Here is a 25,268-nt window from a genome sequence, read left to right as displayed (position 1 = left end):
ATGAGATAAGTTAACTCTCTCAAGTTCGCGCGTGGGCTCTTGTAGATGTTTATATTGGCTACTAAATGCAGCATACAAAAGAGAGACAGTGAGATTTAAAAAAATAATCCCTGAAGAAAATAGTTGAATCCTACCTCAATGATTTTTAAACAAATCATCATCATCATCATCATCATCATCATCATCATCATCATCATCATCATCATCATCATCATCATCATCAGCAGCAGCAGCATCAGCGTTTCCTCCGTAGATTGCTCTATACAATCAAGCCCACTAGCAGTTTACAATGTGGCTTCTTCTTTTTACACTCTATTTCATATAAATATTCATGTTATCTGTATGCGTCTGAAGAATCATAGTTACAAATTTTATTTGTATTTATATCAACACTGCTTGAACCAACAATCGCTTTTAAAATCAGTAATAAAATTACAGTTTTACTTGTGCAACAATCAGAAGTGATTCTGCTAATGACGGATTAAAACTTAAAATTTAAAGAGCGACGAATGTCATTTACAGCATCTCACAGATGACCCTTTCTTCTGGCATTCTCTTTAACTACAGCTTCATCCTTCAAAAAACATGTTTTTACCACGATTCCTTGACTTTTTCCCAAGACAGGAGTAATAGGAGTGACCAATTTACCAAATCAATTCAGGCAGATAACTCTCTAGGCTTGTCCTCGGCGATGGATTGCTCTCATCTTGGCGGAAGAATGCTGCAAAGAGCTCTGGACTATCAGGCCAGACTTAGGAGATAAGGAAGGATAAATGCACGGGGCAATGATACCTCCTAGGAAAAAAATCTTCCTAGCTTTTCTTTTCTTTTTTTGGGCTCAGTGTCTGTCCGGTCTAACCCTTATCTTGTGGCTCTGTAACACAATAAATCCATAAAGGTAAGTAAGAAGACCTATGGTTTTTCAGGGAGACACTCATGTCCATTTAGAATTAGTCTTTAGGTTCCATTCATGAGATATTTTCTGACTTGATAGATGTCTTTTTGAGATAATATGTGAATGGATGAACTACAAAGAATTTTACATGCTTGAGATGTTGCAGATGTAAATGTGATGTTACCTCTAAGGAATATGCTTATCGGTATGAATGAAAAAATCCTCGAGCCAGGGAGGAAAATGAGTGACGATCACCTTCAACCCAAAATTTCCACAGATCGGCTTATTTACTGCAGGTCTCTCTGTAGATGCTTTTAAATTAACCTTAAAACAAATTAATAATATAGTTGCTTGTAACTGTACCCCTTCTATAGCTGCGTACACTCTATGCTTTGTCTTTAGGGTTGTGATGATAATGCAGTTTTCCAATTTTAAAGACTGGCCAAAGATGTGTGAATCTTGAGAACAAGCTGGACTGCAAAGCTCCAAAATTCCTTTTGCCGGCACAGTCAGAGAACAAAAAATGGAATAAAAAAGTCTAAAAATAAATAATGAACAAACTCTAACTTTTGTTATTTAACTTAAAGACACTTGGTCAAGTGTCTGAAGACATCTAACGGTTAAGAAAAGTAGATATTTAAGAAAGAGTTAAGGTAAATCCTTCAAATATACAAATAGCTGGTTTAGGACAATTTTCTTGAAGATGGAAGAAGAAAGCTAAGATAATGCGTTTCGATGTCATTTTACAAATGAGTCTGTTAATATCATACATGGACATTGTAAAGACACAAGAAAATCGCAAGGAGAAAACATACAATTTTCTTGAAGGTTGGTTGTTGTTTTTTTCTTTGGGTTTTAAAGGGGGAAAGGGTAATCGAAGAAATGAAAAAGTGGGTCGGCATAAAAATCAAGACTGACCACGCTCAAACGTGCAATAAACCTTGGTTGGGTTCGTGTTGACTGCCTTGATGGACATGAAACACCCACCGGAGTTCGATCCGGCAATCGCTATAAAACTTTGGACTCTCGTTCACTCTCTCGTGTCTCTTCCGCCAGGACCTAAAGACGCCATGGACTACATGCATAGACCCTCATAAACATTTCTCTCCCTCTCTCCATCACACAAACACACATGCACACACACACACACACACACACACACACACACACACACACACACACACATGAACACACGCATACACACACATACACATACGCGCGCATACTTTGTAGAATAACAAATTATTCGATTGTTCAGTCTAATTTATATTTATTCGCAGTATTCTGCAATGTGTAGTCTCCTACACCACAGTTACTATTTTTTAGTCCTGTTTTAACCAATTCACACTACTTTATTCAAATACAATCTTAGTCTTTAATAGAACAACAACCTTCTGTGTTATTTTCGGCTAAATTCCTTATAACCGATCTCTGTAGCCCGACATTTCTCAATGAACAACAATAACAAATCATATATATTACTGGGAAAAATTTTCTTGCATCAGAGTTCTACAATAGTCGGCCTCTGATTTTCAAAGAAAAGCTGGATGCCTTCCAGAATTGTTTGTAGCTGACAGTTTTAACACCGAGGGCGATCGCCATTTCTTCAAGTCCTTGGCTGAGCAACAAAGCAGCTGTGTGAAAGCACCTTAAAGTTGCTGGAGCCTGCAGGCTCAATTTCTCCCGTTGCCCTGATCGAAATTGTGGTATAACCAGCAGAAATGAGTAAGACCGTTGCAACTGTCCATGGCAAGTAATGAGAGAAGCAAAAGAGCTATTGAGGAAGAAGGCAGACGATCGGTTCCTAGTCTTGGAAGAGCTTATGATGTCTGATTCCCGTTTTGTTTGCCCAGAGACACATGTTCTCAATGGCCGTCTTAGCTGCTGGAGAGTTGGGGAGAAGGTGGACGGGCCTTCAAGACCTCAGACCAGCAAGACTGGCACGAAGTGGAGAAGTAACCTGCCAAGGGCATAAAGGTGGAGAGAAAATAAATACAAGAAAGCAAAATGCTGACAATAATGATATTTTTAAATGTGCTTGATTTTTTCTTCATCCTCATCTTCATCCTTGTCCTCATCCTCATCCTCACCCTCATCCTCATCCTCCTCATCATCATGGTTATTATTATACTGTTCGGGAAAAGGGAAAAGACGTTCACTCATTCATAAAGATCATTCCTCTCAGGTCAGTTCCAATCCATCATCGTAGGCAGATGTTTGCCGGTCTGACATGATAAATACAATGGCCTCTTGGTTCGCTTATCATTTTCCCGACCACCACTTGCGATCTGTGGCAACTCTTCTCACAAAGAGGATAGTTCTGTGATTTCTGAGTTCGTGCATCTTCTCTTTTCTTGCAAGTGACTACACGAGCTGCTGTACAGGAGGTATAGTCCATGATTTTTGTCTCGGATATCTTGAGGGTAAATCTCAGAGTTGTTTTTAAACCAATTGAAAGTAAAACATCAAATAATAAGATTAAAGGTAAAAATCGATGAACGAATGCTAGAATTTCTTCAGGAAGTAGAATCGCACTTTAGAAAATAATTTGTGATTAATAATCCTGTCTGTCTGTCTGTCTGTCTGTCTGTCTGTCTGTCTGTCTGAAGATTATTCCTCAGCAGCAAGTATAAACAGATTTAATTTTAGCACATCAGATAATACAACTACGACTAGTCTTTTACGCATTCGTTCGCTCTTTAATCTTCCTTTCTTCGGTCTTTATTTCTTTCTTTCCATCTTTTCTGTTTTTGACGCTATTCTCATGAGTTTTCAGTTTGTGTCAAAAAAAAAACAAAAAAAAAAAACCCGAAGATTTCTAAAAAGACATTAAAGACACGAGAGACGGATGGCTTAAAAAAAAGTAGTGTGATTTATTGAAAGGGCGGTGCAGATCATAGGAAGCTAAGGAAAGAAGACAGATAAGGTTTCTAAGACTCTTAGAACCAAAAAAACCTCCACTAAATATTCAGAAAAAATATTTTTTTTACAAATAAAATGTCCCAGTTGAACTTTCTGATTAAGCAAAATATTGCGTATTAGACATTTTCTATGTTCATTGATAAGAAGAAAGATTTAAAGAAAGGAAACCCATGAGAGGTTGTTCCCTGTTATTACCGTTATTTCGAGTTGTCTTAATGCTACAACATCCCTGATTGTTATATTGTCGTGAAATTATACATCACCAACTTCCCCCAACCAGACAAAAGTACTCCATTATCTACTTGACCGGCTGAAACTACAATAAAATTATCTTGTGGATTATTTTCTATACCTTATCTCGTAAAAAACTGTGAGTGGGGGACAAGGACTACTTTGGATGAGACAAATTGTTAGAAAAAAAAATGGGTAAGAAGGTCAGGTTTTATAAATCTCAAGGAAACTTGAGTGTGGTCATCTGAAATGTAAGGAGTCCACACTTATTTGTGTTCGTAAGAGACAGGATAATAACTCAATGATCAAATGAATAAATAAATACATTCAAGCTTTAACTTCCACGCTGTGCTGTTCCACTGAACCCGCTGGTCGATGTCTTTATTAGATTTTCAAACCCAGAACTGCATCTTTGTGGAGTGGAGAGACAAGGAAGACAAGCCAGTACTACAATCTTCACGTAAGAGTTCTCGGTAATTGTTGAGAAGTCAGTGACGGTACAGACACGACCAAGATTTACATGAGAGGGGTAGACAGGAAAGAAGAAAATGAGATTAAAAAACCAGCTAAGAAACAAGAACGAGAATAGCTTGGATAGAGGGACAGAGGCTATGTGTAAAGAGCAATGGGGAAAAAAAAGAGAGAAAAGTATGAAGGAATAAAAATCAAGAAAGGTGACAGACAGAAATGAAAGAGGTTAAAATCTTAAGCTAATGAGGAAGAAAGGAAGGGAGAAAAAAATGTGGAAAGAAAAGGCAAGGGAATTAGAGAAAGGCATGGCTGGCGGTAAAAACACATGAAGAGATTGACTAAAACCATGAATCTTGGAGGGGAGGAGAGGTAAAGGACCTTTTGTTGGCAGCTAACTATTCATGGACAGTCCCACTCTCGCATGATCATTACACGAAATTTCCTGTTGAGGCGGGTAAACACTTGACCTGTCTGTCAAGTTTGAAGCACTGCACCGGTTAATGACAGTATTTGATGGATATTATAGACAGTTTGGTTCTCCTGTACGATATTTTGGAAACCAGTGAGGTTACTATTGGCCAATGTTAAAACTGCGAAGGGGGAAAAACTCAGTCTGCATGAATATACTTATACACTCCATCCACGCCTGCAAAGGGAGTTGAGCGAATCCCCTAGACACACTTAACAATTAATTTGGGGTCCCACGCTTTCAGCGGGCTTTCCGTCCATTGATTTCTGTCAGCGTGACCTCCCCTTGCTGGCTTCAATACCCAAGGGAGGTCATTCTCGTGGTGGTACTGGTAGGGAAAGCGGTAGTTATCGTTACTTGCGCCTCACGGAGCAGCATAAAAGGTCAAAGCTCTGGATGTAGAGATAAAGTGCAAACTTGAACAATATCGCTCGTTTTTGTATACATTGGATCAGACTTTTACCATTGTTTCCATTTTTTTCTTCCGAAACTGCAATGCAAATGAAGACAATAAACAGGTTGGGCTTAGAAAAACAAATTCAGCGACCTAGAGGATAGTCGGAAGTCATGTCAAATAGTAGCCATGGGACTTTGATGGCAAACAAACCGCAGACATTATGCTTCGATCGAACATGGAAAAGGCCCCGTAGATGCCTATCTCATTGAGGCTTTTGTTCCTCTTCTCTTTGATCTCCTCTCCACGTTTATGACTGACTAATGCGATGGTAATGTTAGTCCTGGCAGTAAAGTTACCAACACTGCATCTCAGACAGTGTGCATCTCACATTAGTCTCATGCTCCTCAGAGGTAGAGGGATTGTCTGCGAGCTGGAAGAGCAACACTCAGAAGGACAGCAGGACTTAGGGTGACTCAACCAGACCCCATGTCTTCTCGTCAGGTCCAGACAGCACAATGAAAGACTCTTCTCGAGAGACAGGAAGTGATGTAGACATCTTGTCCAATAAGTCAAAGTTTATGGTGTACAGCTGTTGAAGTCTCTTTTTAAGATTTCTTGCACTCAAAAGAGTCTTTCTCAAATACTTCACCTTGCCTGATTATTGTGAAAGTTGCGATGATTAACGTTTTCAAGATGAGCTGCATTCGGTCTTTAAATTGCAGTTAATTTTGTGTGTGAGTGTGTGTGTGTGTTTTCGCGTTTGTCCTTGTTTTTAGGCTGGCAAAGTCCATCTTACCCGGACACAAATGATGAAATCAGTGACCGTGCTCGGCAAATCTCTACTTCAGAGTTATCTAAAACATTTGCCCAACATAGTCGCTTGACTGCCAGTTCTGATCCGTTGAGCAGATCTTTAAGAAACATCGAAGATTGGTGAGGTCTCGATGAAAAACAGACAGGCAGAGAAAAGCAAAAGATTGCATAATGTAAACAGTAATAATCACACATACTCTACATATCAAGCAAAACAAATATAGAAATGACGAAAGACAAGAACCTGATTGATGTGTTTTGCAGTGTGAATGTACCTTTAACTAAGCTAATTGCCGTAGGATTGCATTCGTGTGGTGGAACATTTCAGTCTCTGGTTCCCTACAATGCAAAAAGGTGTAATAGTGGTACCTGTCCGACTAAAAGTTTGAGCGGTTCGAGATCCTATCGGGTTGAACTAGAGATTTATGCATTCAATGTACAGAGACTTTTTAAACATGTTTTAAACCTTATTGAACCGCTTATTAAAGATTTTTTTTTTTTTGCTATGTAAGTGGGATTTATTCATCGTGGTCAACTTTTGTGGAGTTTTGCAAAGCATTTATTTATCTGCCATAGACAGTTAAAACTGCATTTTTAAAAATGATGGAAAGCATGTAGCTCCTGTGTTAATTATAATGACAGAACCATGTGAGTTTTCGTGAAATCAGTCTGGCAGAACCGTGTCCAGAGCCTGCAACTCTATCTGTGTACCCGTACTAACGAATTCAGGAAGCAGACCCAGTCGATTCTCGCCCTGCTCCTGTGAAGTTGATTATCAATGTGCCGATGTGTTTCGGCGAGTCTGAAGTACACCTGAAAGAGTCACATCTTCCTCGTAACTGCACTTCTGGGAGCCAGTCGGCGTGCCTGTGCATATTAACCAGACCCGTTAAGTCTACCTGGTAATGATTGCTCCCCCCGTAAATTAAGCCACTCCTAAGAGTTGAAATGAGCTCGCTTTTCTTCGGGGTGGAGGGAGGAGGGAAAGAGGGTGAGAGAGAAGGGAGATCAGAGAGGTATTATTGCTCACGCCGGTCGAACACCTGGAACCAAAAAAAAAAAAAAATTCTGGGAGGAGAGAGTGAAAGAGGGGAAGGAAGAACGTTTGTGCAGCGAGTACAAGGTAACTGAAACCGCTTCCGTACAGGGTGGGAGAGGGAATACAAAACAGAGAGTAAAAAAAAAAAATACGTGAAGAGAGAGAAAGAGAAGGAGATATAGGAATAGAGAGGAACCCTGTCTCCGCCACCAATTTGAACATACATTGTCAATATTGTAGTGTTCTGATCATAGCCAGACACATTCACATGTTCAGGAAGGTATATCCTATTTACAGCTATTCTTTGATACCAGCACTTGCTAATTAAAGCTTTTTGTAATATCGATGTATTGAATAAATTTTCTGTGGAACGGATATTTTTATCAAAATTTGTGAAAGGTTATGTTTGCAAATACATAATTTGATGAAATCGGAGCGGAGAAGGGGTGGGTTCACCTTAGTTTCTGAAAGTGTCCTCAGGGGCAACTTAATTATATGAGAAAAATTGTGTGATTTTGCATGTTTTAAAGGGCACCAGTCCTCTTATTATTTACAATGACCAAGCTTAGCTCAAGCATGTCTTACATTCATACCAAAATCTTATATCTACAGTCGATGTCCCGGCTTCTCCGTTCTGTCGATATAACCCGAGGCAATCTGATTCACATCATGTTATCTTATCCATTTAGAAATGAAAGTCCTGACATATCTTTAGAAATAAAAGCACTTACTAAATTAACAGGCAATTAATCCCTGGAAGCGGATCATGTCATGGGGTGTGTTGCAGGACAGGTTGGTCCCAATGGCACAGTAAAAATCCATGAATGGATGGCTTTACACGCCGACAAAATGACTGGCAGTCGACTTTTCCCAAACTCCGACAAAGTTTGCGCCTAACGGTTGCTTTTAACCTCGCATAAATATGGCGGATGTTTAACCAAGTTTGGCAAAACTTTTCTGTAAAAACCTTGTGAAAACTTGTTCTAAAGTTTGATCGTTTGTCCAGTTAAGAATGGTCTAGACGATAGACTTTATGAAACCTGCCTGTTATGCATTGTCCCTAGATGCTACGAACTTTGACACCTGACTGCAGGACGACGATTGTGTGTTAAAAAAACTGGCGTCTTAATTACCCAATCAATTATTGGAGAAATATTTCTTTTGTTTCGTTGGGTTCTTTTTTTTTTTCATCTGCAGTCGCGATTTACAAACGAAAAAGTAGGTGTGATTTCAATTCATTTCTGTCGAACGTAAAAGTTCTTTGTCGATTGAACTCATTTCCTGTTTAAAGAGCTGGATAAATTGAATATTTACATATAATAACGAGTGCCACGAAGCTCGTGAGAATAACAAAAAGTGTCGCAATTTCCCTTACTTCCCTTGCTACAGATATAAGACCAACTTCCACTAAAAATTGGCAGTTTGAAAGGTATTGATATGCAGAAGACAGTTTGGGGTAGACAGGCATGATTTTTGCTGCTAAGGAGACTGGGTTATGCGCCACGAGTGCGTCACTCCATCTCCCTTGTGGCGGGTGGCTATAAAAATAAAAAAAAAAAAAACCCTAATACACTTTTTTAAACTCCGCCGTGAGATTTGTTTTAGGTTTTCAAGAAAGGAAAATGCCGTCCTGTGGATGTATGTTCTCTTGAACTTGTTCATGATCTTTCCATAAAAAGCCGACCTGTGTAGCTGCATTTGAGGTCGTAGGTCATTGCACACGTCCCAAATCTGTCCTAACATCCAGCAGTTGAAGTGTACAATCAGTCTGCTGCAGTACCACGATTCTAGTGATGTCTGCTTCAAACCACGCAACAAAGCCAAGGCAATATTGATAATATTGATCTTTATTGTCCATCCTTTGCCGCAGACTAATATTGTGAGGCATGTCAAAGATCCACCCTGAACGGCGGGCAGATCGTTATGATTAGGGTGATGGGAAGAGAGGGAGAAGGAATCAATCCACAGAATAAAGAGACACAGATAACTGTAAGCGCAACGATCTTCCAAAGCTCTACAACGCATGCGCGAAAATACGGAAGTGGGTCCCAGACTGGATTGTTTTCAAAGAGCGATTAAGGACAAGAAAGGGAAGGCAATGGGCCTGCTCCCCATAAAAACATTAATATTAATACATAGACTACAGAATTCACTTTGTGATCATAAGGCTACAACTACAAAGGTCCATGTAATTTCTTTATCCTCTGCTAATAAAATTCTCTTGGTTTTCCGTATACAAATGTAAATAAATTAGTCTGTTTGATGACTGGAGTTAGAGGTGTAGGAAAGGAGCTGTGTTTGCTCGTCTAAAATCACCAGGGACGCTGTTTGCCCCCATAAGGTCATTACTCGGCATAAAATAACAATAACATTTACATATTTACAACCATATAACAACAAGAGTGTTGTCTGATAACATCACTGAGCCAAAAGAATTTCTATTTCCTTCCCCGTGAAGGAGAGAGGACAGTTTGAAAAGTTTCAATCAAGTATTGGTCTCCGCTTTTTGGCGAAATACACTGTTTGATATCCACACAATGAAAACAGTAGATTTTGCTAAAGGAATAGAAAGATTTTTTCTTTCGTTAATTTTACTGTAATCCTTCTATCACATATATATATAAATAAAATATAGAAATGATATCCAATTTAAAAAAAAAAGACATTTTCTGAGACTCAGAAATTATGTCCGTGATATTAAATACCCTGAATTATCCAAAACGTAACGATGCTTACATACTAAAAGAAATTTAATGATTATCATTTATGTGGACTGGAAATCAATGTTCTCATCCATTATCGTTCATCTGCTGTCTGTCGCTTCTAAAACTGATGCGAGAATAAAAAGATTTATGGATTTGATTCCTTTTTAACATTTCAAACAACTTTTTTTTTCTTTCCATCGATTTGAATAACACCTGGAAAATCTTATCCTGGGGTAAATTTACTTTAAAAATGTGAGATATTGTGGTAGACAAGCAAACCAGACTCAGCAGACGAATTATAGCTCACTTTTGCATCAGTAATGAGGATGATTGTGTTTAATTGAAGAAGGACATTTGTAAGTTCGTTACTACAACCATCCTTCCATCCTTGTGAAGAACTTAAGTTTCGCAGAGAGCTTAATGCGTTGTTAAAACAAAAGCTGAATGGGTCGAAGGAGAAGAAAATGGGTCGACTTTTTTAAAGACCCGAGTGCTTTTAAAAGCCAAACTTTGTTTTATGAGGATAACAAAGTTAAGAAAGTTGGAGCTGAGGAGGAGAGGAGGAGGAACTGAGGAAGGTAGGGACTCTCAACTGACCAGGTTTCCAGACTGGTCTGTCCTGATTTCACTGGAGAATGCAGTTACCAAAGCATGTCCCTCTTGAGACACCTTTCACATATTTACTCATTTTTAAATTGATTGGCAGATAATTACATTTATCGTGCACGGAAAATTACATTCGTGTAGAGCGGAACAAATTTCCATCAGCCTAGTGGAAAGCATGAACTCACTAATTTGTACTTTTTAATTTTTTGTATGTTGTTTTGTTTATTTTGTTGGGATGTTTTTGTTTCTTTTGTTTAAAAATTGAAAGTTAGCTTAAGGGAAGCTTTTGACTTTAAGGAATGTCTAGTATTTTAATCTCTGTCTCTTTCTCTCAAGTCTATCTGTATTGTACACTTTTCGTTCTTTCTCGTATTTCTAACTTTTGTCTTGTCTGTCCTCATTCTTTTTTTTTCTATCTACTCTGTTTTATTTATCTTTTTTCCGTTTTCTTTGTTACCTCTACCTATTGCCCTCTTTTCTCTTTTTATCTTCTCTCTCATTTACTTCTCCCCTCTTTTTCCCCTCCCCTCTCTTTTGATTCTTTTTTTTTATCTGTTCTTCCCTCCTTTCCCCGCGAATCTGATCTTCTCTGTCTTGGTCTACCTCCCATGACTTGACACATCGTGTGAACATCCAAGAAGTATTTCGCCTTAAAATACAGTTGGTGATGGCCTCTATCCCGGGTTGAAGGGGCATTGATCGTGTCTCCTTAGCAGGTAGCATCCTAGACACGAGTCCATAATACGTGCTAATGATCTCATAACCACTCGCGAGAATTCCCTTTGAACATCGCGTGCTTTCACAGCCACAGATCGCACGATCTTGCCACTCTGGGCCGGTGTGCATGGCAGGTCGTAAGTCGGACTTGACCTTAGGCTTAAGTTTTTTTTTATTTTTAGCTCCCGAACATCGCACCGTTGGTTGTGGGTGTTGTGTGTGAGAGAGAGAGGGTCGGTGGGTGGATGTGGGTGTGATCTTAAGTCAGTACTAACTATCGGTCTCAAATAAGTAAGTCTACTATTCAGGACAGACTTACCAAAGCAGTCTTACTTTTCATGACCACATATTTTCACACCAGCTCAATTTTTTTTTTAAATCGTGGATACAATTAAAGATATTAATATTCTTTTCATTAACAAACACAGTTTCTATCAGCAGACGGCATTAAAAAATATCTCAGACGTCTCAAAAGAACGATTTTCTTAACCGTTTGTTGTTGTCAATATGTGGATGAATTAATTATACTACCCTAAATTGAAATGGTTTCGTTGATTCTTTGCTGACTAGCAGCTATAACTTATCCACCCAGTGAAATGTATCTGTGTTTGTCACGCGAGAAAATGTAAATTAATTACAATGTGCTTGATACTTTTCCGGAAGAAGGGGAACATATTTCTGTCTGGGTATATGCAAAACATTATCTCTTCTTTAAGGGTGGTGTCCATTCGCAGGCTTTTTTTAAAAATGTCATAAATTTGAGATGTCGATTATTTAACACAAAAATCAGGAATAGTGATCTGCGGGTTTGTTTTTTTTTTTTTAAATATCTTATGCCTCCATCCATCCGATACCACTCTACGGTTCAGAAATCTGGGATCTGAGTGTAGATAATAGTCAAAAATGTACATCTTTATTCTTTATAAAGAAATTCCTCAATGTTTCAAGAACTCTCAAGTCTATGGTTTATGATGAATGTGGGTTTTATAAGTACCAATGAACTTACCCATTGTGTGATACAAACATTCTTGGCTTTTGTGCGCTGTTTTATATTATGTTCCTAGTGTTTACATCCCTTTACTATCCTTTATACCTAGCTATTTTTTTTTGTGCGAGCATAAAATGTAAATATTTGTTTGTGATGTGTTTCCTCTCTCTTTAGTCATGGCCGCGAGCATACCGAATACAGTTTCTCTTTCTCTTTCTCTTTCTCTTTCTCTTTCTCTTTCTCTTTCTCTTTCTCTTTCTCTTTCTCTTTCTCTTTCTCTTTCTCTTTCTCTTTCTCTTTCTCTTTCTCTTTCTCTATGGGTAACAATGACCTAAGGTTAGATATCAACAAAGAATCAAAATCAAAAATTCTCTATGATATTTATTTGTGTGTCTGTATTTGTAATTATCCATCGGTATGTGTGTGTCCGCTCACGCTGCCTGAACTATTTTTTTATCAAGATTTTCGACATAATCCGTCAATCTGCATTCTGCCATACTTCTGGCATTTCCAGTTGTGTGACGAGCTTCTGCCAACATAACAGATATTCTTCCATTAGTCGTATTGGCTGCCGACTGTTGTATATTCCATGGGCGAAAAAAAATATGTCCGACACTTCGCTCCAGACTGAGGGTCGATCGCTCATCCAGTGCGAGGCTGACATCCGTAACCATTTGTCATGCGCAGTGAAGCTTATTGAGGACTTCAGCAGGTCTGCTGCATTGGTGTCGTCTGCGTCTGGGATGGTGCCAGAACCTGGAGTGGCAGACAGGCGGAACTGGTCTAATACACTTGTTAAAGCTGCTTTTATTTCTAAGTTAAAGGAACCTTTTGATGTGGTTGCGGAGGATGCACGACGGCCAGGAGGGATCCAAGGAAATCATATTTTATGGAGAGAAGTTGAAGATTGTGATGATTTATTAGTTAAGAATTGTCTCTTGATATAGAGGTCTGTTTTTAACATGCACAACCCTAAAATATGCACAATGTTGCCATCAAAATAAAACCCCATCTACTAGCCCTCCCTCGCACACCCACGCACGCACGCACACAAACTAACAAGCAATCTAGCTAGATAGCCTAGATAGCTAACTATATTTGTTATCAATATCTTCATGTCTTTAAAGACCACGAAAAATAGTGTGACTCGTCAGTCGTTCCGAGCATCCACTTCCCCACAACGACCGGTACCGGCTGACTAGTACAACTGCTTGTCATCTGGTATCAGTCAAGGGATGGCACTGTTGTCTTGAGAAAATGCAAGCAGTACAAAGTAAATCGCTTAAAGGTTCTTTTCCCTTCATGTAAAAGGTTTTAGCAATGACACGCTTTTAGACGGTAAAAGGACCCACCCATGTTATAATCATTAAGTTCTCTACAGTCTCCTCCACTTTCCTCCCAACTATGTCACAAGGAAAAAGGGAAAAACCAAAGGAGATGGGGAGACTACTCTTCAGCCCTTTTCCTTATCCTCTGTATTTTGTTTTATTTGCTGTCATCTTTTTTTCGCCATTGTTTCATTATTTTATTGTTTATCTCACCTGTCGCCTTTCCACTTTCCTGCATGGTCCTTAGTATCGGCACTTGCTACAATTTAAAGAAGAGAATTTTTTTGCAAGGACAAATCCCACACACACACACACTTTTCTACTGGATTCAGTATCGAGGTTTTAACATACTCACCAAGTTTTACTCTAGCAAGCGATACATTCTACAACCATCATCACAGTAGAAACTCTCGCTCTCGGTGCGATCTGTACCTACGTTGCGGCGAAATCAGCTTATGTCATTACCCGATAATTCCCGGTAATTTTGATACTGAGGGAATGAAATGTATGGCTGCTGTGGCAACGAGCAATACTCATTTCGTATAAACCTGTTGTAATCAACCACACGACTGTTTCCATTTGTGAGATTTTGTTTTGTTTTGTTTTGTTTTGTTTTGTTTTGTTTTGTTTTGTTTTGTTTTGTTTTGTTTTGTTTTGTTTTGTTTTGTTTTGTTTTGTTTTGTTTTGTTTTGTTTTTGTTTTGTTTTGGTGGTGGGGTTTGTCCGCCTCATAACACAGTGTCCTAACACACTGCAAATGAGTCCTACAACCGTTTGCTCATGTATCATGGCAGTTGATGCAGAAGGTGGACTGTCAGCATGACACAGAAGGTGGGGAGACTGTCAGCATGATACAGACGGTACGACTGGTCTGCCAACCAGCATCAATGACGCCGGTGGATCATGTTCTGCCCAAAGGACTTTCTTGTCGGATGAATTTCGAGATGTAAAAAGTGCAAGGCGACGAAACATAGACGACCCTCCCTTTTCCAACACTTTCCCTTCTGCGTCAGTGTACCAACCACCACCACCACCACCACCACCACCATGGATTCGACACCTTAGCATCTCGAGACTGAACATACACTCACGCACGAACGCTTTCTGATGTCGGAAAATGTTTCCTCGTCCAACAACAGTCAGTCGCTGTCCCTCCCTTTGACGAGGGGAAGATGTCATAGGAGCGTGGAGTGAGATGCTCTTCCTCTTCTATCTCATTCAAACTGGCGAGTCGCTATCAGATTGAAACTCCCGCGTACAAACAGTCTTGAAATAGAACAAAACTCGGCAGTTTAGCCTCGGGCAGTGAAATGCGACTCACGAAAAGCTTTCTGGATTTGTTCGATGCCAGGGATCCAAGCAAGTGTGCTGATGCTATCGCTAGGAACGGTGAGCCTCGGAAAATTGAAGTCAGCGGTTGCTGAACCAGCGAAGAGCGGAGGGGGAGTTGGGGATGTCTGATGTTGGAGCACGGCAGCTTGTGTACACACCCGACCAGAGCAGAATCCGGGGCCTTTAATGGTAGGCAGAACGTGACACCAGCAAAGAGAGTCAAGTGAATACACGCAGACAGCAAAATGACGGAGACATTAAAGCCTCCAGAGGTTGAGAACGAGAAGAACGACTTCGAGAAAGTGGTTCTCTGAATAAGAAACGAGCTTGACCACCTACTACTGATAAAAATGGCCGTAAGGCTATAATATTACAGTTCTTTAATGCAAATATCGATGCTGGAAATTTATTATTATTATTATGCCTGACAACATAGGGTCTGAGAAAGAGAAAAAATAAAATTGTTGTCCGTTTTAACTGCGGAATCCAAATGCAGTCTGAGTACTGGATGTGTACAGCAGGTCCCCTTCCACTCGTTGCATGTCAAAACGCCGTTAGACACCCAGGGTAGGTAAGGACCGAGTCACTTGATGCACTGTGCAGATAGACTGATGTCTAATTCTCTCCCCTCTCACCAACTTCTCTTGATTGCTGTTGGATGGTGTCATTCTGGGCCCAGGGCTCGACACCAGTCGATCAACCCTTTGGGTATAATTGTCCTAACTTGGGGACCTGGGATCCTCGCAAAACCTCAGACCCTAAGGAAGAATACTAACGCTTCTTCCAATAAACTACAGTCTCGATAAAAGATTTAGTTCTCCCTACTCTGATGTGATAAAAACTACACTTTATCTGATGGTAGCATATATACCTCTCCTGGATTGCTAACCCGCTGGGTAAACTTCCTTCATGAATGCTAACACAGGAGTTTGAGGTCCACAGACATCCCTTCCCGCATTCTCGCAATTCACTGCTGCAGGAATTATAATAATATTTTCTCTCATTCGATTATTTCCCAGTTGCAAGTCTGCGATGACGTGTGGATGGTAGAAAGAAAGAAAGAAGAAAAATAAGAATAGCTTTGTGTTTACCGATCGTCTGTCACTGTCACAAGTATAAGAACAGAAGACAAACACGTTCTAGTTGATGGGTCTTATGAACTTGTATGAATCGACTTGTACCCACTTTTTTGAGAGGAGCCAACAGCCCTTAGTGTAATAACCATACATTTGCTACAAAACATCGTTATCAAATGAATGCAAAAATGTTCATCTATGAAAATCAGAGTGCGGTTGTCTTCCTGAAGAGATGACGATGAGGATGATAGTAATAATAATAATTTCGTAGGCTATAACAGTAGATGGCACTGATGTCTCTAATAATGTCTACAATAATGCTTTTTGCATGTCTACCACCACCACTGCCACCACCACAACTACCACCTTGATGCTTTATCATACACGCATGGCCCGTGGTGGCATTATCACTATGAGAGACCATCCCTCCCTTCTCCGCCCCAAACATTCTCTGACCATTGGAGCCTTGATGTAGGGCCATTGCGAGGGATTGAGCTACGGGTGCAGAAGGAACTGGGGCGTGGGTGGGGCACAGGATGTAGCCGTGGGTTTTTTTTTTGCCCCACGTCACGCACTGTTGCGCGTGTGCTCGCTCATGCGTTGCCTTGGAAGACGGTTCTCGCTGGTTACTCACGCAAGCATGCTATCAGAACAAAAATAAACAAGAATAATGTCACCAGAAACTCTACCAAGACATTCTATTTGGTCTAATCTACTTCTTTTAGTTTTCTTGTAAAGAAAAGAGAGAAAAGATGTTAAAATGCGGATAACATAATTTAAGGATATTTTTGTTTCAATTCTTCAATTTTCCTATCATCCCATTATTGTCGTCGTCGTCGTCGTCGTCATCATCTTCATCATCATCATGATGTATTCTCTCCCATGTGAGACCTGATATGTTCTGCTCATTTCTTCTTTTGGCAACATTTCTCTTACCTCCCTTTACTGCTCTCTGCTGCATCGTCTTTACAAGCTCATCATCACGTGATGCGTCCACACCATTTCAGCGTTTGTCTTTTCACTGTAAAAATGGCTTTATACGGTTCAAGCTATTTGAGTAATTCTCTTTCACGCTAATCATTAGTGCTATTACCTTTGTAGGACACACGAACGGTCCTTCCGTACCATTTCATCTTCATGAACTGCTTTGTCCTTTTCAAGTAATCCTCCCAAGGTCTGACTCACATTGGAAAGATGGAGATGTCCAGAGACAGTAATAGCCTGATGTTGGTTGACGAGAATACCGAGTTGGTGTGGTGTTTCATTGTGGCTATTATCGCCGTAGTCTGTGCTAATTTGTAGAGGACCTTTGTGTTAGATAATCAATCACAACTACGTGGAACTGTGGGCTTTCTCTCCCTTGTCACCCTTGACTATAATGTCCAGTCTGATGTCTCTGGTGTTGTTAATGGTAAGGCGCGATCCTTGTTCACCCAAACGACTATGAATGATGGACGAGTGTGGAAGTAGACAAACTCAATTGTGTTCGTTGGATAATTTGAAACTCCGCTCTCCAATACTTTCTACAGTTACGAAGCCTTTTAGTGATGAAGGAGCTGAGGGACAAATATACTTTCACTGTTAGAAGACTGTTGTATTGCGGCTGTGTTGAACTGTTTACCTGGACTGGTCTCGTGATTTGTCTCCCACCGTAAGATGGATAGACCTTGGTCAACAGTTTCAAATTAGTTATATAACTCCTGGTGTGTTTGTTTATTTGTTTGTTTTGGCTTAGTCCCAAAATAGACGATGAGCTTAATAATACTTGTCTGAAACTGTTTTCTGTATGTAGGTAATAATATGATGCTGCATCAATAAAATAATAATATTATTATATTGCAGCACTGCTAAAATTTTATGTTATAATATTTTCTTGTACAACCTTACTTCATACTTACAAGCGACGATGCTCTGTTCTATAACAAATTCATAGTGTGAATAATGATGACATATATTATACTTCTGCATACTTTCAATGGAAGGTTGTTTTCTTTCACAGTAACACGAGCAGACACGGACCGGGCAGCGGGACAGCGCGAGGAAGACGAGAAATGTCCGCGACAGTCACCTACGACAAGGGACAGACCGCCGAACTCTTCTGCTCAGTGACCGATCTCGGGGACCGCACGGTATGTTGTCGACTACCAGCAAAGAAAAAAATGTTTCGTTTTGTTCATACCCGACTTTACCCTGCAAACAATTAAAGGTCACCTGCATGCATTGAGCTACGTGGAAATCACGTAAAGCTGCCGTATTGCCTCATTGATATGCAAGACGGTCGAAATAAGGAAAGATTGATGAACGAGCTCATCGACGTAGACTGCTGTACTGAAGCATTAGGGGAGGGAGGCCAACAGAAAAAAATTCAGGCACAATTATTGAAAAGCTATTCTTTCGTCAAGCTGACAATAGTAGATTAGATTAAGTGTGAAACAGAGCTTGACTCAGAAGGTGGCACAACACAGCAAGTTGCCAAGTTGGAGCACACACACACACACAAACACATGTACGCACGCACACACACTTTCAAATATAGTGTATACACAGTCATGCACGCACTGACAGATATAAATAGCTCTATAAGAATTCTGCCATTGTTATTTATAAAATTGCTTGACACCTGAAGCCACCTAGCTGTACTGAGATGACCTAGAAACTGTAAGCAGGTGAAGAAGCAAAACATATTTACAGCGACCCTCTTCACAAAAATGAGCGGGGAAAAGAGTGATTGAACTGTTTTGACAGGAAAACCAGAGAAAAGCAAATTAGTTTTAGCAGTTAGAACGCTTTACTCGTGATTCTCATTTCGTCCCGCTTTGCCCCTTTGTCAAAACCGTCGAGTACATTAGTCTAATGCATTGGATGTGATGACCTGTAGATATGCACACAGGGTGGCGGACAGGGTGAGTGTCCTATCTCCCTTACTTTATTCTCCTACAATTCATGCTAAATATTCGCATATATGTCCACATCGATAAAGCATTCTCTTGTTATAACTCATGCGTGATCAAGAGATTAAATAAATAATTTTAAAAAAATTCTACGTTGTTTTTTTTATTTTTTTTTTTTTACTACAGGTCACGTGGAGAAAGTTGCCCAATCGGAACCCTCTTACGATCGGTCCGACGACGTGGGTCAAAGACAAGCGCGTGCATATCGAGCACGTGCCCAACAGCAGCCAATGGAATTTGATTATCGAGAACGTCAACGCCAGTGATGCGGGCACGTACGAATGCAAGGTTAGCGCGCGGGGCACGCCGTTCGTACAGAAGGTCATCTTGGAGGTCAAAGGTTTGACTTGTTGTGTCGTTAAGCCCCATACAGTGCATGAAGTACATCATCATAGCCCTTGTCGTCTTCGTCTTCTTTTTTTCCTCCTCCTCCTCCTCCTCCTCATCATCATCATCATCATCATCATCATCATCATCATCCCCACCACCAGCAGCAGCATTCCCTTTACCGTGAATGGCCGTAAGGAGACGTCTTCATGTTACCACCAATCGCTGCTACTGGTTCCCTGATATTCTCGTAGAAGCGCCAGAGGCGATCCCAGTACAGCTTTTGAAGTTGTCTGCCCATTTCTTCTTCTAGTTATCTTTCCTACCTCCATTGACTTGCTCCCTGCTCGAATCCCCTATGAAAGTCCTAATGATTGCGAGCTGTGCCCATGCCTCTTAATATTATGTTTTCTGTGGTTTGGTAATACATGTCTCTTGGTGATAAGGCTTCGCATAGAATTTCCATTGACAGGTTTTCTGTATCAAGTCTGCTGTCAGAGTCCAGGTCTCGCTTGCATCTAGAAAAGTGAAATCATCAGGGAGAAACTTTGTAGTAGATGATGTCATTCATCTTGAATTTGAATTTGGTGAACACAGTACTTTGCACTGTTCGAGAGGACAAAGGCAAAGCTTCTGGAAGTGACCACTGACTGCAAAAAGAAAAATTATTCATTTCACACCACTGTAAAATTAAAGGATGTAATTAGTAGGTTATACACATGAGAGTTCAACAAATAGTTTGACTTTTCCCTTTAGTTTCACTTAGATTGAGTCTTTAAAGCCACTTTGGTATAATATATTTCTTAGCCCCCAACGACGTATCACGTGTATAAAACTTATGTCAAAAATGTTAATGGAATTATGAATATAATAAAAATCTTTAGTCTTAAACGACAATTAATATTAGATTACATTAAACAAGCTAAATTTCTACTGTTTTCTGCGTATATTTGTTGTACTTCTATGCTCTAAAATGTGCATATCTATATCACACTATTATAATTCTTGCGTACTAAGCGTTGCTTACCATCGGTGTTTTTCTTATCTAACAGATATACCTGTCAAACGCTATCCACGTAAGTATATTTTTGATTTGTAAATTTTTCGTGTCAAGCGTTGAAAGTTGCTGTCTGAAATACAGTTACATAGATGACATTTGATGAATGTTTTGGGTACAATGCATACGCAAAATACAAAGCCGTGACTTTTAGTCCTTGTGTTTCTGGTTTTGTTTGTTTGTTTGCTTGTTTCAATATGTTTTTGTTTGTTTTGCTCGTTTGTTTTAATTTATGCTTTATTTTAATGTTTTTGGTTTTATTTTGATGTTCCATATTATGTTCGATTAATTTTTATTTTTACCTTTTGTTTATATGTTTTATGTTTTGCTTTCGTGATTGTTAGGTTGCATTGTTTTCATTTATCTCTTAAATCTTTGCTCTGTCACATAAAAGAAAACACACACGGGGTTAATATCGAACAAAGCAAGAAAATCATGAAGAAAGGAAGAAATTTTTGGATGCAATGGCCTTCAATAAACTTATTGATCTACCTATACCTTCATTTTTTTCCTCTACAGGTATAGAAATTAGCGGCCGAAATTTCCTGAAGCAAGGTGAAGACGTGCACCTGCAGTGTAACGCCACCATGGTGGACGTCAACGTGGACAACCTAGAGTGGCTGAAGGACGGCAAACCCATCGCCGACATCGTCAAGCAGAAGCGCGTGCGAGTGTTCACCGCCGTGTCGCTGTCGCCGCAGTTGACCGGCAGCATCAGCAGCTCGCTGGAGATCGACAATGCCCGCGTCAACGACAGCGGCGTGTACGTCTGCAGGTCAACGGGCAGGTCACAGCTTGCAGGAGTCAAATTGGAAATTAAACCAGGTCAGCCAGCGCCCCCTTTAACACATCTTTCACGCCACCTAGCATGTTATTTTTAAAGTAGGAGTATATTAGAGTCATCGTGGGGAAAAAAAGACAAATATAAAACTTCTTTAGCAATGTTTAATGCCCTCGATAGTGCTGATTGAAGCTGTATTAAAAAATCTGTAAAATATGTAATATATATGAAATATGTAATTATTTGAATAAAAAAACATCTGTACATTTTCCTTTTTTTCACAAACATTGTGTACGGTCCAGTAAAAATATATAGTCCTCAGAGAAGTATGTCTTTTCTTGTAAATAAGATTATCCGAACACAGCACTTGCAGGATGCAGAATCTTTAGTTTCCTTCCTAGCTCGCTGTAATGTTGTTTTACATAATTTGATAAAATGAAAAAAAACAAGAATAGAAAGGAAAAATAAAGAAATGACAGACATTTTGATAAGTAGATCGATAAGAAAGGAAATACAAACAAAAGTAAGAGATTAAATGGTTAAATTGTTTTTGTTTCAGACACAAACAATTCCAAAAGAGGTAAGTTCACTAAACTGAATTAGATTGTTAAAAATCTCTTTTGCCATACAGTATTCCCTTAAGTTAGGTCCTTCTTCGTGGTTAATTAGTTGTCCCATTTGCCTACAATTGTTTACTTTACAGCACACAGATGTTAGTTAATCCCTACAAAACCTGTTCGTACCATCTCTAGCGATGAGAAGGTAATTTCCAGCTGCACACAATTGTATTAGCTACTGGTTTGGTGTGTTCATGCAGTTTTTACAATTTACCCTTACAAAGTTCTCATGAACTCACTTTTTTACATTCCTATTAAACAAAGTTTCAGACTTATTCCTTAAAATATCTTATTCGAAATTGTCTAGACTTTTTCTAGATGTTTTCGGATGACGTTTAAAAAAAATGTTCTTAGGAAACTTTTAGATATATATACTTCATTTATTTTTCTAACGTAATGTCATTTCTGAACCTTCTGAAGTTTACAAACTTATCAACTTTGTTCATATATTTATCCATTAGTTCGTGGAATGATGACAATAACAAATGGGAAGCAGGGAAACGTAAAACTTTTTGTTTGTTTCAGCGGAAAACATTCAAGAGTACACAGGGCCTGCCACCGGGCCCTCGGTTCATCTACAACCCGAATATTGGATTATTGCACTTTTGTCAACAATTTCTTCCATTTTTATACCAAGCGTGCGCTGATGAGATTCTCAAAGGAAAGACAAAAATAAAATATACTGAGATAACAAGTCACGCTGATATCGAAGCCTCTTGCTTCAAATAATAAGGGCGAGAGAGGTTACTGACAGACGAAACTTAAAAAAAATACTTTTCAAGAAGAAAGCTAAATTTGTGGGTCTGGAAATAGCTCGACCTGGATTTTTTTTTTTTCATTTCTTTTTGGCTAATTTGATACTTCAGAATCAAACCTATGCATGCGAAAGTTTCAACTGAGATACAATCTAAACTACAGCAACTGGAATCGTGACTCATAATTACGGTCCCTGTCAGAAAGGAAGCTAGTTTCCAGCCTCGGGTGGTTTTTATATTTTGGGGATACGACATTCATAACAGGAGCGGTAAGCTTCCAAAGACATGGTTGTTGAATGGTTCTCTCCGCTTCAGCAAAGTTCAGGATTTACAGAAACCAAAAAAGATGGTCTTCATCGAGGCCCGACTATCACTAGATGCTTCATCATCTGACAAGACCCGGTGGGTCACTGGCCAAAGCGCACAAACTAAAAGACTCAGTCATCATCGTTCAAAGGATTGAAGATAACTTCTCAAACTGACATCGCTGCAGAAATCAGAAATGACTCCTGGTCCAATCTTTTATCCTCCCACGCCCCTTTAAAAATATAAATTAAAAAAAAAAAGAATTCCGCACGCAATACAGTGCGATTCCCAACATGATTAAAAAATACAAAAATGTAAGCCTGACCCCTGACCTCACCACTCCTTCCAGACCCTTCCTCTCGATCAATTCATCGGCTGAGTTCTCGTTTCATCTGCAGACCCTTCGTCTGACGTCTGCGCTCAGTGATCATCGACTATCGCCGGCTTCTTTGCCGGAAGTAAGAGTGACCCCGGCAACTTCACTCGGAAGGGATACGTAGGACACGGTGCTGGACTGAATGGTCTATTTACCATCCTCTATTTCCCACAGGGACAACCTATTGATCACACCGTCTTTCAAAACAGAAAAAAGTCCGTAGACTGGGTTTGATTTTTCATTCGTTAGCGAGCAATTATGTGATAGTATCTGCCTATTTCCTTTTTTTGCTTTTGAGCTCAAACCTCCTTCTTGGGAAACACTTCAGCCGACGATTTCTGCTTCTTGTGTATTCAGTAGAGAGGATAGTTGTGATGTTGCAGCCAGAAGGTTTGAAAGAAAGAGTGTGTGTGTTCTGGTTTTTTGTTTTTTCGATATTATTTTGTGTGCTTCTGATATGCTAAACAAGTTCGTTAAAATTTTAAAATTCAGTTTGATTTTCCTCCTATGCAACACCTTACCTCTTCAAAGTAGTATTAGTACAAAACATAGAGCAAAGATTGTTTTTATTAAATCTTTTTTCTTCACGGTCATTTCCACGGTTTTCATTCTCGTTTCACTTTCTGTACGATTATTTAAAGCTTAAATTACCAGAAAGATTACATTTCTATTTAATGTCATTTACTAGAGTTGTCCTCATTTAATCTTTCATCTTTTTCCATTTTTTTTCCTCAGACCTCGTGTGCTCTGTTCGTCTGCGGTGGTCTGTATCACAATTCACCTTTATTTTGAAGTCGTGCTTTCTTGCTGGACTGAGTACAAGATGATTTGTGTGATAATATCGAATGTTGTGCTTACAGCCTGCGATGACTAAAGTATTCTGTTCACTATTACACTTTGCTACAATTCTTTTTAGCAGATATAAATTATCGTGGAGCAGTCATATTGCGACTACAAGCCTCATCTCAGTTTTTCAGACAACAATTGTTGGGTCTATTGTTTTGTTTTCATGAAAATATTATGATATATATGAAAAAAATCGGTTGTTCGAACTTCTGGCTTAGCACGAAAGGAAAGAACATGAGATGGATGTATGGGTGTTGTTTCACATTGGTCAGCAGCTAAGAATTAAGAAAAAAAAATTTTTTTCAATATCATGGAAATGTGTGCAGGATATCTGCGAGGTCCCATCTGAAAAATTCAAGTGTCTCTGCACTTTGCTACTTTTTAATTTTTTTTTTTTTACTTTGCGTACATTATAGTGATTTGAAGTTTAAAATCTCCGTTAAATGAGACCTTTAATTGCCATGCTTCTGTTTCACTTTCTACTTAATCATAAGTCAGGTTCTAATATCAAATACTTGGGTACTGAGGAGAGGAAGTGATACTAATGATTGGTAAAAAAAAAGACAACCCGACGATAAATTACAGAAGCCTACTCGCGATACAGAAGAATTAACGAAAGTTTAAGAACTAAGTGAATGAGTGACAGATCAACTAGCATTACTTAAATTGTTATTGGGATTAATATTCCTGGGACAGTTTTTTTTGTTTTTGTTTTTGTAAAAAATGCAAATATAAAATAGGAAAAGCAGACAGTGGTCTCTGAGCAGTCAACGTGGAATTTAGAACACATTTCTTGGAGTTCTTGGCTGTCATCGTTATTTCAGTACAAACTGGTTCCACCAGACACAGTTCTTGTATTTCTCAGTAACTGGGGAGACAGAAGTTGTAGGAAGGGGTGAACAAGCGAGCACAGACTTGTGGTGGAGAGTTACACTATTGACAATTCCTCTGATATCCTCAATGTCAGCGTCTTCGTCCGCGATCTGAGGAATTTGATTATCATCGCGAATGCTTTTTTTGTTGTTGTTTTGTCTGATTTATGTTCTGTTTTCCCAGGCGCAAAATTGAAGGCTTGTTGTGTTTAGCTGTTTACCTCTGGCTAGCCCCCAAGAACAGTTTTATCTTGGTGCCCTTGTAGAATAATACTGTTTCACAATGTAGTTTACTACTATCTATCTTTTCACTTGGAGTATATTTTATAAGAGCATTATGAGGAATCAAATTTCTCGTTGAATGAAATTTTAAGGAAAATCCTTTTCTTCCC

At 39.3% G+C, this 25,268-nt stretch overlaps 1 protein-coding gene across 2 annotated transcripts in view; it reads left to right on the top strand.

Moving 5' to 3' along the window:
• LOC112554624 (lachesin-like) overlaps window positions 1-24,197 on the top strand; it is a 30,162-nt gene extending 5,965 nt beyond the window's left edge. The window contains exons 2-7 of one of the 2 annotated variants that reach the window (XM_025222531.1): window positions 17,988-18,117; window positions 19,066-19,279; window positions 20,319-20,342; window positions 20,843-21,148; window positions 21,664-21,684; window positions 22,247-24,197. In XM_025222531.1, the coding sequence (XP_025078316.1) occupies window positions 18,040-18,117; window positions 19,066-19,279; window positions 20,319-20,342; window positions 20,843-21,148; window positions 21,664-21,684; window positions 22,247-22,368 (765 nt within the window). In that variant the 5' untranslated portion in view covers window positions 17,988-18,039 and the 3' untranslated portion in view covers window positions 22,369-24,197. Of the gene's footprint in view, window positions 1-17,987; window positions 18,118-19,065; window positions 19,280-20,318; window positions 20,343-20,842; window positions 21,149-21,663; window positions 21,685-22,246 lie in introns of those variants that run through there. The other variant, XM_025222532.1, reaches the window with a different exon arrangement.
• The last annotated feature ends 1,071 nt before the right edge of the window (window positions 24,198-25,268 follow it).

Source organism: Pomacea canaliculata, linkage group LG13 (assembly GCF_003073045.1).
Source record: "Pomacea canaliculata isolate SZHN2017 linkage group LG13, ASM307304v1, whole genome shotgun sequence".
Taxonomy (NCBI): domain Eukaryota; kingdom Metazoa; phylum Mollusca; class Gastropoda; order Architaenioglossa; family Ampullariidae; genus Pomacea; species Pomacea canaliculata.
Note: the sequence above shows the minus strand (reverse complement) of the source record. Positions and strands in the feature narration are given on the sequence as shown.